The following is a 14,982-nucleotide window of genomic DNA, read 5'->3' as shown; positions in this document are numbered from 1 at the left end:
TCCATTCCTCTGTTGAGGAACATCTGGGTTCTTTCCAGCTTCTGGCTATTATACATAAGGCTGCTATGAACATAGTGGAGCATGTGTGCTTGTTATATGTTGGAGAATCTTTTGGATATATGCCCACAAATGGTATAGATGAATCCATAGGTCCAGTTTTCTGAGGAGCCACCAGACTGATTTCCAGAGTGGTTGTACCAGCTTGCAATCCCACCAACAATGGAGGAGTGTTACTCTTTCTCCACATCCTCACCAGCATCGGCTGTCACTTGAAATTTTGATCTTAGCTATTCTAACTGGTGTGAAGTGGTATCTCAGGGTTGTTTTCATTTGCATTTCCCTGATGACTAAGGATGTTGAGCATTTCTTAAGGTGTTTCTCAGCCATTCGAGTTTCCTCAGTTGAGAATTCTTTGTTTAGCTCTGTTCCCCATTTTTTAATAGGGTTATTTGATTCTCTGGAGTCTAACTTCTTGAGTTCTTTGTATATATTGGAAATGGGTTATTAAGCTCTGAAATCTGAATTTCACTCAAACTAATTTAAGTTTTCATTTAAAAGCCACATGTGGCTGGTAGCTTTCCTAATTCTCAGCGTGGCTTCAGTCCTCACCTGATGGTCAACTTGCTATGCTAGAAATAACACAGACTAGAGTAGTAGAAAGCAATTAAAATACCCATGTTAATCCAGGTCTGACAGCTCAGATGTGTAATTCCATCCTTCAAGAGGCTGAGGCCATGTAACTGTCTCGATGGAGCTCAAGACCAGCTTGGGTTTACATGGGGATTTCCATGCCAGCCTGGGCTACAGAGTCAGATCTGCATGGCTCAAAAGGACCTTTTTTTTGTTGTTGTTGTCGTTGTTACTCTTGGGCCAGGGAAACTGCTGTCCATAAAGTCCTTGCCTCCCAAGCATGAGATGAGCATCTGAGTTTGGATCTCCAGGTTCCACATTAAGGCCCAGTGAGTTGGCCCACATCTGGAGCCTTTGTGCTGGGTAGTAGTGATGGAGAAGGATGTGTTCCTGGCAATCTCTGAATCAATGAGCTCTAGGTTCAGTGAGATATTCTGTCTCAAAAAATAAGGTAGAGAGAGATTCTCAGCCCTAGCCCCATCCCCACCCCACCCCCAACACACACATAAGAGCAAGAGAGAGCCAGAGAAAGAGAATTGGCATTTTTCCCATAAAAATGGAGCCTCCTCCCCAACTCCCCAAGGTGCGGTGGTGCACACCATTAGTCTGGTGTTGATGAGACAGAGGTAAGCTGATTTCTGAGCTCAAGACTAGTCTGGTCTACATAGCAAGTTCCAGGAGAGCCAACTCTATATAATGAGATCCTGGTTTGCTTGCTTGCTTGTTTGTTTGTTTAAAAAGTACAAAAATCACAAACAAAATAGAACCTCAAGTCATGTATAATGCACACACCTCCCAGTACTCCAGAGGCCAGATAGGAAGATAATGCATTCAGGGCCAGCCTGGATCACATAGTGTGTTAAAAGCTAGCCTGAGTTACATAGTAAGACTCTGTCTGTCTCTGTAGCCCAGTCAGGCCTTGAATTTGCAAGACTATGTAAAAAAAAAAATGACAAAAAATCAGTATCAAAAAAAAACCAAACAAACAAACAACCAACCAAACAAACAACAACAACAAAAACCAGGGGGAAGTAGAAAGACAAGAGAAATACAGAGGTGGGGGTGAGCCCGCAACCATCTAAATTATCCAGGAAGAAAGCAGCCAGCACTGGGGGCACTGAAGGCCGGGAGCTAGTTACAAGTGTTGAAAGAGCTAGAGAGCCGAATGGAATGCTAAAGCAAGCAGTCCTAGGCCACATCAGGCAGCGCTTCGTGGGGACTAGAGGGATCCCTCTAGACAGTGCCACAGAACCCAGGAGCCAGACCACCCACAGGAACTGAGATTGAAGAGAGAGTCAGTTGGCCAGGGAGTCTGAGAAGGAATGTCTGTGGGACCCTGGGAGAGCAAGAAGGGGACACAACAGTGAACTGAACTAAGAGCAGAGGCAGGGGCAGCCACAGCAACATAGCAGTGGTGCATTTGGATCCCGACCTGCACTTGCCTCTGTGTAAAAGGATGGAAGACCTTCGATGCTGTCAGAAAACATGAATGCCCTTTGAATGTTGGAGAATAAGGAATGACTTACCGTACTAAAAAATAGTGGGGAAAAAATGAAATTGAATATTTAATCCTGAGTACAGGTTTGTGGAGGTTCTGTCTTTAGTTTGATGTTTGTGAAGAATAATTTCTCTTTAGTTAAAGTTTTGTTTTGCCTTTAGTTTGTGTGTCCATGTGCTCACGTGCATGCTACACAGCCCACATGTGGAAGTCAGAGGACAATTTGTGGGGACAGTTTTCTCTTTCCACTCTGTGGGTCCGGAAATCAATCCCAGGCACCAGCCTTGGCAGCAAGCACCTTTACCTGCGACACCATCTCTCCAGCTCAGAACTGTATTTTTTAGTGAGCCTATGGTGGGGTACCAGAGGCTGAGGCAGGAGGTTTGTCAGTAAGATTGGGGCTAGCCTGGGCTATGTATTAAGTTCCAGGTCAACAGGGCTGCAGCCAAGAAAACAAAAACCTTTAATGTTTCACTTATGTGACAGAAGTGTGGCCTTTTCTTTCTCCTTTATCCCTGTGTGTGCACATGTGGAGGTCAGCGGGCAGTTCTCTCCTGACACTTTTGCCTGGGTTCTGGACTTCAACTTAGGCAGCCAAGCTTGCACAGGTACCATTACTCACTGACCTATCTCACAGGCTCCCCCTCCCAGGTATCCATTTGTGCAGGCACATTTGCTAGTGTGTTCGAAAGTGTGTTTAAGAAAGCCTGTGTCCAGGCAGAGGTCATCAGAGGAGGCTGGGTGTCCTCTATCATTTCTCTACATTTTTTTCTATGAGGCAAGGTTATTCCCCTGAACCTGGAAGCCAAAAGTCCAGCGAGCCTTCTGACTTCAACCCTGACTTCAAGCTGAGGTTACAGCATGCAGTGGCTGCTGGCTTGTTATATATACTGGGGAATGAGTGCCACTTCTCATGACCACACCATTGAGCCATCTTGCCAGCCCCAAGTATGGCCTTTTCTCCCCTCCCTGGATAAACTCTCCTTTTGATAACACCATTCAGACTTACTGGCAAAATCCATGGGAATCTGATGAGTTTGACTAACATGTTAATTTGTGCACATGATGCCTAGTTATCTACCTGGGACTGCTCTGAGGAACATTAACATTGTATTCTAAAGCTGCACTGAAAGCCTGAGTTTGAAACATCATGACCACAAATGGAGGCCCAACATTTAATTTCAAATTAGGGGAAACACCTAATTTCAAGTTACTCAAGTTTGAGGCAGTAGTCTTGATGCAAGCTTTGCTGGGATAAGTCTTCCAGGGTCATAGGAAGATGTTGATACCCGAACCCGTTTTCTGTGCCTAGAACAATAGACTTGGGGCAACAAACAGGAAATGAGATCAGATTATAAAATTCTATTAAAAAGCCATCTGGGCTCAACCCAGGTGTTCAAGGTTAGAATCTGAGACCATGACTGGAACTCTAGAGACGGTCACGTTCTGTAGCCTCCAACATTGTCACAGAAGTGACTGTCTTCTCATTTCTAGACTTAGACATGACCTGTGTGGTCCCTTTTCCCCTGTCCCAGTGTGTCGTGAGAGGTACACACGCCCTGCTTCTTCCCGTGAGCAATGGATACTACTTGGCTTTAAAAGTCCATGGCAAGCATACAGGCTTCAGGCCCCGGTCCCACCCACAGATGTTCCCACAGGAAGGCCCATGCCTCCCTGGCCTGAACCTGTGTAAGCATCTCTGAATCCCAGATGTGATGTATTTGGAGTTTAAAGTCATTCCTAGAGAGGTCAGGACCGGGAGAAGTACTCACTGATGTCTAGATCGTCCTTCACAGAGTAACTACCAGATTGCCTCCTTATTTGGTATGGTTTTAAGATGTGCTACAGAACAAATGCTTTAACAAATAATAGATGGGAGTTTGAGATGACACGGGAGCCCGTGGGCTCGGGCTGGTGCTGGGCAGGGAAGTTGCTGTTATTCACTCCTTTGTGTCTGTGTTCAACGCTTCCCTTACTCTAAGCCTTTTCTAACACAGCACTGTTATGATACGATGAGGCCCAAGAGCAAAGGCTCATCCTGCTCTCTGCATTCTTTGGACATTCTTGAAGTTTCTGTACTTGCAATCACACTTTGAAGTGTTTGTGGGCCAAATCCAGCATCTTGGCCCACAGATTTTTTTCTGAACTTTTGCTGAATGTGGGTCATACTTTCTTTACATTTCTCATTATTTCTGGTTGAAAACTGGACACTTTTGGTTAAACTGACTCTGATCTGTTTTTGATGGCTTTAGCTTCACTAAATTATTTAACTCCAACAGTTTGTCTCACCACAGGAAAGCGGAGCTACTTCTGATCAGTTTTACATTCGTGTTTGAATTTCTAGTCTGACTTCCCAGGCTCAATCCTGGAGAGATCAGCAGTCAGCAGTTGTTCTTGTTCCAGAGGCCCCAAGGCTTACATATGTAGTAGTAGGGTTGTGTGCAAGTGGAACAGCCCACTCAGGTCGTTGTCCCAGACCTCCCTCCCAGTCAGGCTGTTTGGTCTCCCCTGCACCTGGTGGCCTCCCTCCCGTCCCAGGTCACATCACCCCCCCCACACACACACACACCCCGATAGCTACAACTCTCCCTCACAGGGCTGCACAGTGGAGCCCTGCCCTGCTGGCCCATCACCCTTCTGCCTTCATTGCCAGTAGACTCTAACTCACTCTGCAACAAAGCTGCTGGTTTTCATGATCCATTCAGAGGTTTGGGGTAAGAGCTGCAGCAAGAAGGCCCCAGATTCCAGTAATTCTTACACAAAGTACTAGAAGCCTTTCAGAAACTGTTTTTAACTTCCTGGTTATCTTTGTCAACTTCCCGGCTGGTGACTCCCAGAGCCCTCAAGTTAGTTTGCTTTCTCTGGGGAGCCTGGTTGATCTCTTTATGTGGTCATCCAGATGCCCCTAAGAGCCATGTGCTGTTATTTCACATACACGGAAGACTGACAGCAGGGTAAATCTCAGCAAGTAAATCTGATGTCCAAAGTAGGAAAGAAACTGGGTGTGGTGACCCACGCCTGTAACAGGAGCACGGTGGAGGCAAGGTCAACAGGATCTATCCAATATCCAGCTTCCCAGCTGTTTAATGGTTAGGAGCTCTTCCATAGACTCAAACACTCACACTGATTGGGTGGCTCACAGCCATCTGTAACTCCAACACCCTCTTCTGGCCTCTGCAGAACTTAAGTGAGTATACAGACACACACACACACACTAAAAGTAAATCCTCAAAACCAACAAGATTTACAAAATGATCAGCCAAGCGACACAGATGAAAACAGACAGAGTGGAAAGAGGGGAGCTTTCACTTTAAGCGGCAGTCCCGTGGCCTCAGCTCGGAACATCGTTGGTGCTTTTCAACACAGGCGCCACTTCAGACAGAAAAGCACAGTTGAACAAGTGTCTAAGACTCCTGAGGCAGGAAGTTTATGTGGTGTGGAAATGCTTTAAGGAGAAAAACAACCCTCATAATAATTATTTTAAAAAATTTAAAAGACTAAACAACCTGTGTACATTCTAAAGACAAAAAAAAAATTAACTCACTGATTTATAATTTTATAAACCAGTGTGATGGCTTCTGAGAAAGTGCCTGCTATCAAGCCTGACAACTTTGGTTTGATCCTTGGGATCCACATGATGGAAGAGAGAGACAACTTCTGCATGCTCTCCTGACATTCATACATTCGAACACACACACACACACACACACGCAAAATAAGCTAACCTGTAATAAACAATTTTATCCTCATGGTCCCTTTTTAAGGAAACTATCTGAAAACAGCTTTGGTTAAGGGGCTCACACATGATGTCATGGTTCCTACTACCTAAACAAGCCATACAGGAAACCCAAGGCAGATTTATACTGCTTTGTTTTGCCAGCTGTAGCGGAAGTGCCTTCTGGAAGTACAGACAGTTAAGGATACACATCAGTTCACTGTGGCTCAAGGACAGAGACCCTCTACTGTGAGAGAACTTACACACCTTCAACATGTACACATGCCTTGTATTCCAAAGAGACAACAACAACAAATGTATCTTGGATTTGTAAGGAATTTCCGGGCTACCTAGAAAATAAATTTAACAAACTTTGTATGAAACTCAGCCAAATATTTCAAATCACCCAGATATAACTGAGGGCCAGAAATAGTGAACTGAAGTTAATGGTTGTTAGAGCAGAAAAAGAATGTGTAAAAAGACAGCTGAAAATTCTCAGTTAGGCCATCATTACAGGGTAAATTGCTGACATCTTAACCCCAGCGTGGCTCAATGAAGGCTCCATGTGAGGAGCCAAGGCAGAAAACCAACTAAAGGTTCATGTTTGCCTTAAGTGATCTAAGTAACATTTTAAATTATTCCTTATCTCCAAGATAAATATTGTTGCAATTATAAAGGATTAGTAATTTATAGTATGTGCAACATTTTGACACTATGCTATAAAACCCTCAGTCACATCTCTATTCATATGACCTGAGTTAAGGACAGAAGACAAGAAGGTTCAGTTGCTACATTCTGTACTCCATTAGAACTGGTTAGGGCTAGAACCATTGTCTGTTGGTATTTCATTTACCAGCCTGTTTCCTTCTAGATATGCTCTTCCCGTTTGTCTGCCAGCCCAAACCAAGGCTCCCTAGCTCGTTGAATGTGCGACCCCAAGATTAGTTCTCACACTTCTCTCACCTCTACAAGTGTCTGTCTCACCACTTGGCCCAAGCCTCAGATTCCTTCCTCCCTCTTTCTCAGCAGAGACTTCTCATGACACACCCCTGTACAACCATTTGTAACCCTTTCTCGATCCTGTCCATACCCTTATGGGGTCTTTCCCATCTGAAGACAGCATTCCACCTGTGCGTCAATATCTCCTTTGCTGTCTTTTATCTTGGGCTCCCCATCGCCCTTCCCACAGCATCTACATGCTGTCTCTCCACCCCTGACGTCAGTCAGCAGAACTGCCGACAAACACTATCTGCACTTGCGACCCAACCGCTCCACAAAGAAGCCTTTGCTCTCCCCTTCCATCCACACTTTAGTCAAAACAAGACAGTTCCTGATCCCTAAACTCTACAGCAGTGTAATTATCCATGTAACACACATGTGAACAAACATGTCAGGTGTTCTTTGTAACTGTACAAGGCTGCTATCCGGTGGGTACCACTTCAGTTGAGAAAAATGAAGCAACAGAGGAATTTTGTCAAAGGTCACATGAAATGGGTCAAAGTCTGAACTCCAATTCCGATATGAAATTAAAACTCCAATCCTTCCAAGGCTAACATATCAAGAGTTAAAACTAGGCTCTGTGCTTAAGAGCAGATGAAGATGTCTGAACAACCTTGGAGAAAGACTAAGTGACCAGTGATCGTTCCTCTGAAGGGGACAATGAGAAGTCCACCAGCTAAACCCTCAGATCCTCCTTTCACACACAATTCTGAGAGTCTTAAGTGAACCAGGCTTAGCATCCAAGGCTGAATCCCTGCAGCAGACGTGCAGAGCGAGTGAACACCCAAATCATCAGAGGTTGCTACAAACAATCCATGCAAGTTATTTCTCCTCAAGAGATGCCAGCAGCTGTTTCTCAAGTGTTTTTATTGTGGATGAAGACACAGCCAACTTATATCATTTTTATTTAGAGGTTTTTTTTTTTTTTTTTTTTTGCCTTGCAATACTCCTGAGAAATTCAAGAGTGCACTGGCTTTAGCTCTATATAAAATACAACCAACTATTACGGTACAGTTGGAAATTTTTCACATTTAGACACCTTCCTATAAATCAAGACAATTATCAATTTTAGGTGATCAAATCATAATAAGTTAAGATGTAAAGACTGGCAAATCATCACAAATATCAACATTACAATGATCATTATTTCCCTGTAGGAATATATAAAATAAATATTACCTAACTGATATTTACAGAAGAGAAATTTTTGTTGATAGATGCTTTAAATGCTTTGATATATAAAAATTCCTTTAATTTAAAAAACCCAGTTCAAATGGTCTTCATCTTCACCTGTGCCAGTCCTGCCTGCCTCTCATAGCTGACTTGAGTAAGCACTTTGATACTCTTGAAGCCTTGGGATGATTGAAGAAACTAAAGGCTTTTGGGTGATAGTTGGTGTTTAGCTCGCTAGCTGCATGCCGTCTCTTTTTGACTATTTGGTCCTCCCCGCTTTTTAAAAAACAAACAAGAATATCAGGCTGTAAGACTCAACAGCACACGTGCTGGTGATCACATTCAATCAACACCAACGGCAGGGTGAATTCTCGATAGTGTATTTCATTGTACTTGAAAACCATTAGGAATGTTGTGAAGAACTGTGGCTTCCAACGCAAAATTCAACTACAAATTCTATGTGCAGAAAGACATCAACAGCCCTCTTACAGAAGTAAGTCTGTGGCTTCTGATGCAAAATTCAACCACAAATTCCACTGAGTGGTTGCAGATCTCAAGAGCAGACTTCTGCAGTCAGCACGGAGCCGCCAGCGAGCCTCCAGCAGTGTCCTGATGGAGTCACCCAATGTGTGTGCTTCTTGCTCTGCTGAAAGGTTTCCTTGAGCAGATGGTTCATCTCTGACACAACTTAGTATTAGAAAAGCTGATCGGTTATGTCTGGTTTAGATCAATGCACATTTAGAATGCACACAACAGAGACGTTAGGTACTGCAGCTTTCAGAGAAGGTTGTATACTTCAATAGCAGCCATGTAAGACAGTGTTCTTTGATGCCTGGATGTAGACTCCCCCCCCACGGCAGCCTTCAAACTTAGGTTACATGAAATGGTGAGGGAGGGAAGGTTGTTTCAGTCAAGGAACTTCAAATGTCATAAAAGTTATATTTAAATATAAAACACATTGCTTAAATATCCACCATGTACCTCTTCTTTAAAAGAAAACAGTTTATATCTTCTTAGTGTAAAAACTAGTCTTTGGGCTACTTTATTTAGAACTTAAAATTTCCTGGCAAGCAGTACTAATCCAGGCTAATAAGAGAGACTAACTTTTTAAGAAACATATAAAAACCTGTATCAGTAGACCCTCAACTTACAATGGCTTAACTGTTTCAATTTTGGAGTTTGCCAAAATGATACACACTAAACAGAAACCATGCTTCAGGTAGAGTTTGTCTTCTCTCAGTGCTGGGCAGCTGTGGGAGTGGTGGCTCATGCTCAGCCGTACTCAGCCATGCCGTTCCATGGGGCCGAGTGACAGTTAAGTACAGCAAACAAATGCTCCATTCAAGATGTTTTTATTATGGTGGGTTTATTGGGCTGTGAGCCCACTGTAAGTTGAGGGGCATCTGTAACATCAGCAAAACTGGCCAGAGTAGCCAAACATTTCTATTAACCCTGCTAGCAATGTTTTCTAACACAGAGCAAGAGAAATTAGGATAATAAGTTAGTTAAGGACACAGGTGACATCAGAAAGCAGCATTATCTCAGTTACTTAATTTTTCAGAAAAGATATTTTAACCATCAACACATCATTAAAACCTCCAGACTTCCAACCACATTAGAAATATACAGCTTACCACAGGTAAATTTTCAAACAACACAAGTTAGCACTGACAGGCGCCAGGACTGTCCACACTTCGAATTACTCTCCTTTCCACCTTTCCTTGCTATGTAGCTTTTCTGTTTTAAAGGCTTATCTGAATTTACAAAATATGCATGAAATGACTTTTAAATGTACAATGCAACAATTAATACAAATATGAACATCCTGATATAATGAAGCTGTAGAATCAGGATTTTTTTTTCTTTTACAACGGCTTTGTAAAAAGGTTCAGAAATACTTGAAGTCCCAAACACCTGGTATTAGTACACTGAAATGACCACCATAATAAGCAGAGTGCTGCACCCCACACAGGTGAAGCTCTCAGAGGCAGGAGGTGATAGGTCTCAGGCTATTGCTAACAGGTCTAAGGTTTACGTGAGTGCAGTCATACGTAAAGTGTAACCTTATATGAAAGTTACATGTATTTGTGCATTTGTGCAAGAAAACTTTACGATTTTTGATTGTTTGGTTTTTTGATTTGTGTGTGTTTTGAGGAAGGAGCTCACTATGGCTGTTGCTCTGGCTAGCCTGAAACTCACTGTGTATACCAGGCTGGCCTAAAATACTAAGCAATCCTCTTGCTGCTGTCTCTCAAGTGGTGGGATTAACCATGAGCCACCAGGCCTAGCTGGAAACCTGTAGTTTTAGGTGATACTTTAAAAAGACAGTTCAGCTCCTGAAACTAAATGATTCCATTTAGTTACTCACAGCATGTATTCCACAATAAAAAGAAACAAACTACTGACCCATGAAACAACTTGGATGGATCTCAAGGGAATTATGTTAAGTGAAAAACACCCATTTGAAGAGGTTACATAACATATGATTTCATTTAAACAGCACTTACAAAATAACAAAATTATAGAGGGTGACAGTTAGTGGTTGTCAGGGATTAGAGGAGGCAGCAAGGGTTGGAAAAAGGCAGCTCAAGGATCCTTCTGATGAAGAGTTGGATCCTGACCAAGATGGTCAGATGAATCTACACATATGAAATTGCATAGAACCAAATACCTGCTTGCCTCAGGGCACTGATAACCTCCCAGGACCAGCTCTGTTCTCTGTAGAGCACAAGGTCCTCTACAGGTGATACCTCAATACGTACTGCAGAGCATTTTCTGCTCCATATAGAGAAGCCTTTACTAGGCATCTCTGGGGGTGGGGGCAGATGAATTCCTTATCTTTAAAAGATAAACCACTTGCTCAGATATTAAATGAGCTTGAAAATTCAGGAAGATAAAAGTAGACATACAATTTACTATACTTGCTTCTCTTTTAGAGTTTTGTAAATTAAAAAGTAAACCAAATGTTTCTAGTTTTAAATTAGGTAACATCATAAAGTAAAAAAAAAAAAAAGCAGATGATATATCAGATACTTACTTGCTCTTCTGACACCTGCAAATTTCTAAAAGCATTAAGAATATTTTTATTAACAGAGAAATTACAACTACAAACAGATATATGACTCTTTCCAGAAGGCCACTTTGTGATAAAGTTCACACACATACAGTGTTCATGGTTTCTTTAAAGTGCTACACAGTCTCAGCCTTGAAAGCTACCTATTGCTTTAGAAGGTCTTTCAGCACAACACCTGCGCTGTTGTCTGGAGACACTGGCAAAGGGGTAAACGTGGGTAGAACATCTGAGATGGGTTTCAAAAGAAGATGCCCAGGCCCACCAGGTCCATGTCCAGCTGGGTTAATAAGGGGCACAGCAGCTGAGCGGGGAGCCAGGAATGGATTCACATCTGTTCTTCTTCCTGCCCTGGATTCTGCTGTATCTAAAGGATAAGATACAGATTTAGTTTCTATCCTTCACAAAGAGATTTAATGAAAGAACCCTCTAAACACAGTAATAGTTTTATCAAACTCATCAACATAGTTGTTGAGGTTTGTTGTTGAGACAGGGTCTCTAGCCCAGGCTGGCCATGAACCCCTAATAGCTGAGGGTAATCCTGCTGCTCTACTTTGAGAGTGGAAATTGTGCTAACAACCTCAGTTTTAACACAAGCATTGAGTAATCAATTTGTCACTACCATCCATTTTAAAATTCCACCCTGCTGATCATAACACTACTATTAAGCACATGTTTGGGCTATCCTTTATTCAAAACAAGAACACCAACAGACCCTCAAATCCTAAGCATAAAATACTAATGTGTGGGCCAACAAGATGGCTCAGCAGGTGAAGGTACCTACCACTGAGCCTCCAACTCTGATGACCTACGTTCAGCCCCAGAGCCTGTGTGGTAGGAGAGAACCAAATCCTCAAGTTGTTCTCTGACTTCCAAAAGTGTGCAGCACGGAGGACACACCCATACATATAGACACATGTGCGCACAATAAACAAACAGGATTTTAAGAATCCTAATGTGTATTGTAAAAACCTCATGAAAATTCATTCCTAGTCATTCAAACCATTTTCTAGTTAAAAAAAAAAATCCACATGTGCTTTCTCTATTTGGCTACCTACAAATTCAATGTGTATTCTGTTGCGTTCTGGATCCTGTAAGTAGAATCTATCTATAAAAAGTAGACAGACAAACATGGGGGAGGCATGGAGATCCTGGTGCTCACAGATAAACAGGAGGGGAGCCAGGAATGCTAGCCACACAGGGCTGTCCCTTCAATGTGCTATCTGCATGGCCAAGATCACACTGAACACTCCTACAGACTCTTGTAGTGAGCTTGTCAGTCCATAAAACCTATCTTTATAAAAGGTGTCACATGTAGTCAGTCAATCTATAGAATCCATTTGGAAGATGTCATATGTACTTTACAAAGAGTGCTGACTTAGTCATGTCTTCAGCGTCACTGGGCACACAGGACTGAGTCATTTACTACCAGATAATTTCTCACCAAATTGTGCTGTGCTTAAATACACTCGGGGTCAGACTCCCAAAGTTGAGCCAACAGCAGCTACTTGGTCCTGTTGAACCAAACTGTCTTCTTGCCTCACACTGATCTTCACTCTGCTGGTCATGGTGGTCACAGAGACCCACACACAAAAGAGAAGAACCAGGGAAGAACTAGTAGTAAAGGAGGCAAGGAGTGTGTGTGCATAATGGCAGTACTGTATCCTCAACTGCTAGTGATGTCCCTGAAAACTACACTTACTATAGTAACTCTGAAATGATGCTGTGCACGTTGCAAGGTAAATCCATTTCATACCTACCTGAAAGATGAAGGCCGTGAGAACTTTAGAATTCCCAATGGTTATAATACCTATGAAAAATGCTGGTATATCACATTATAGTGATGCAACAGTAACTAAAATTAATTTACCAGAAGAATAAATAATGTATACACATATGACTCAGCCACTGTGTCAGCAGTCAAAGGCTGAAGACACTCTGAATGATATCATTTCTCTACCAACTTGCGCAGTTGTTATACTTAATATTTTAAAATGGTGGCACCTAATTTGGCTTGTTTGGCGGGGCCACCATGTTCCAGACTAGGCAAGGCCTGAGGCCATGAGCGGCGGTGTGTTCTTGCTGCTGCTCAGCTCTGACCGGCCAAATGCACTGGCCCTGGCACCCAAGAGATGCCAGCGTGGGAGATGGCTCTGCCAATCTCCCACGCTGTCTGCACAATGTTTGGCTGAGCCCAGACAATCCCGCCATCCACACAGTACCTGGTAGAAATGAGACTCTAATGCTTAAGATTAACCAATGGCTTTATATATTTGGTAATGCTCAATTAACAATTTGCCCACTCAATTAGAGTTGCTTCCTAATATCTAACCTTAAGATATAAATTGTTACCCAGGACCGTCCTGGACCCCTGGTTCTTCATGGCTCCCACATCTCTCTCCTTTCTAGCTCCTCCTCTTCCTTCTCCTCTTCCTCTCCTCTCTCTTCCCACATTAGCTCCTTCCAAATTACCAAGTTTTGTTGTAAAATGTAGTGGGGAGAAATATCCCGCTACAGGCAGTTACAATTCATTTTCATTAGATTAAGAATTTGGCTTATGGTGCTGGAGAGACGGCTCAGCGGTTAAGAGCACTCACTGACTCACACTGACTGCTCTTCCACAGGTCCTGAGTTCTATTCCCAGCAACCATATGGCGGCTCACAACCATCTGTAATGGGATCTGATGCCCTCTTCTGGTGTGTCTGAAGACAGCTACAGTGTACTCATATAAATAAAATAAATCTTTAAAAAAAAAAAAAAAAAAGAATTTGGCTTATAACCAGTCTTAGGGACTATAGTTCTGCCTTATTACCCAAGGACACTAATAACTTCATTGGTGAGAGCCAAGCAAACCCTTGGGAGTTCCTTCTTAAGCAATGGATAACTAAAAACGCAGGCTCCTAAAACAACGACAGAGACAAACTCATTATATTCAGCTGTGACTGAGCACTTCTGGATTTCCACTTTGAATTTCCTGTGACCAACAACTTTCCAAACTGAAAAAGCTACTGTGCTGCCTAATAACCTGTGAACACAAGTGGACACAAAGTTTTATACACACTGTGAACACAGGAGGACATAAGGTCTACACACTGTGAACACAGGAGGACATAAGGTCTACACACTGTGAACACAGGAGGACATAAGGTCTACACACTGTGAACACAGGAGGACACTAAGCTTTCGTCCTCCATGCAAACCCTGATAAAACTCTGCCCACCTCTGATTGACACATACACTTAGCAGAGTTCTGATGAAGGAAAGGGAGATGGGCGAGGGGGCGGGGGGGGGGGGGGGAGATATGAGAGTTTTAAAACTTTAAAAAAAAATTCTGTAATTATTTTATTCAAATTTAACTATGGTGTATGATATGAACTAGGAAGCATATGATATGTTCCCTAAATCTATATTAAAATATGTAAATTATTAGGAAAAAGAGACTGGTTTATAGTCTAGTGGATAATTAGATTTTAACTCAAGAAATGTTACTATATGCCAATATCAATATGAAATAAGTAAGACAATTACAACTCAGTGGGATCAAAAATACACAGATGTAACCACCAATCATTTCCTTCCAGACAGACCTTTTTGCATGCAAGGGTGCATGACGCATTCTTGGATGTTTAAGTCAGTTTAACTAAACCAACATTATATATATTATTTATGTGGCAAAGTTTGGTTATTGAATAACAAGAAGTCCAAAGATGAAAATCATTTTCAGACTATAAATTATACGTGTAGCTTTGATTAATAAGAAGTAACAACAGAGAGAAATGAAAACAGGGGACAAAGCAAAGATTTAACTAGCTCACTACCATTTCCAGGAAAGTAATTCAAAATGACTTATACTGATAATAAAAATAAATTTGCAAATAAAATCACAGGTTACTACA

At 42.3% G+C, this 14,982-nt stretch overlaps 1 protein-coding gene across 4 annotated transcripts in view; it reads right to left on the bottom strand.

The window, feature by feature from the left end:
• Window positions 1-9,351: 9,351 nt before the first annotated feature.
• Window positions 9,352-14,982, bottom strand: part of Trip11 (thyroid hormone receptor interactor 11) — a 71,095-nt gene continuing 65,464 nt past the window's right edge. For 3 of the 4 annotated variants that reach the window (XM_076921379.1, XM_076921380.1, XM_076921382.1), the window contains one exon: window positions 9,352-11,452. In XM_076921379.1, the coding sequence (XP_076777494.1) occupies window positions 11,232-11,452 (221 nt within the window). In that variant the 3' untranslated portion in view covers window positions 9,352-11,231. The remainder of the gene's footprint in view (window positions 11,453-14,982) is intronic. The other variant, XM_076921381.1, reaches the window with a different exon arrangement.

This window comes from Arvicanthis niloticus, chromosome 23 (assembly GCF_011762505.2).
Source record: "Arvicanthis niloticus isolate mArvNil1 chromosome 23, mArvNil1.pat.X, whole genome shotgun sequence".
Lineage (NCBI taxonomy): Eukaryota > Metazoa > Chordata > Mammalia > Rodentia > Muridae > Arvicanthis > Arvicanthis niloticus.
This window is presented reverse-complemented; position numbering and strand designations above follow the sequence as displayed.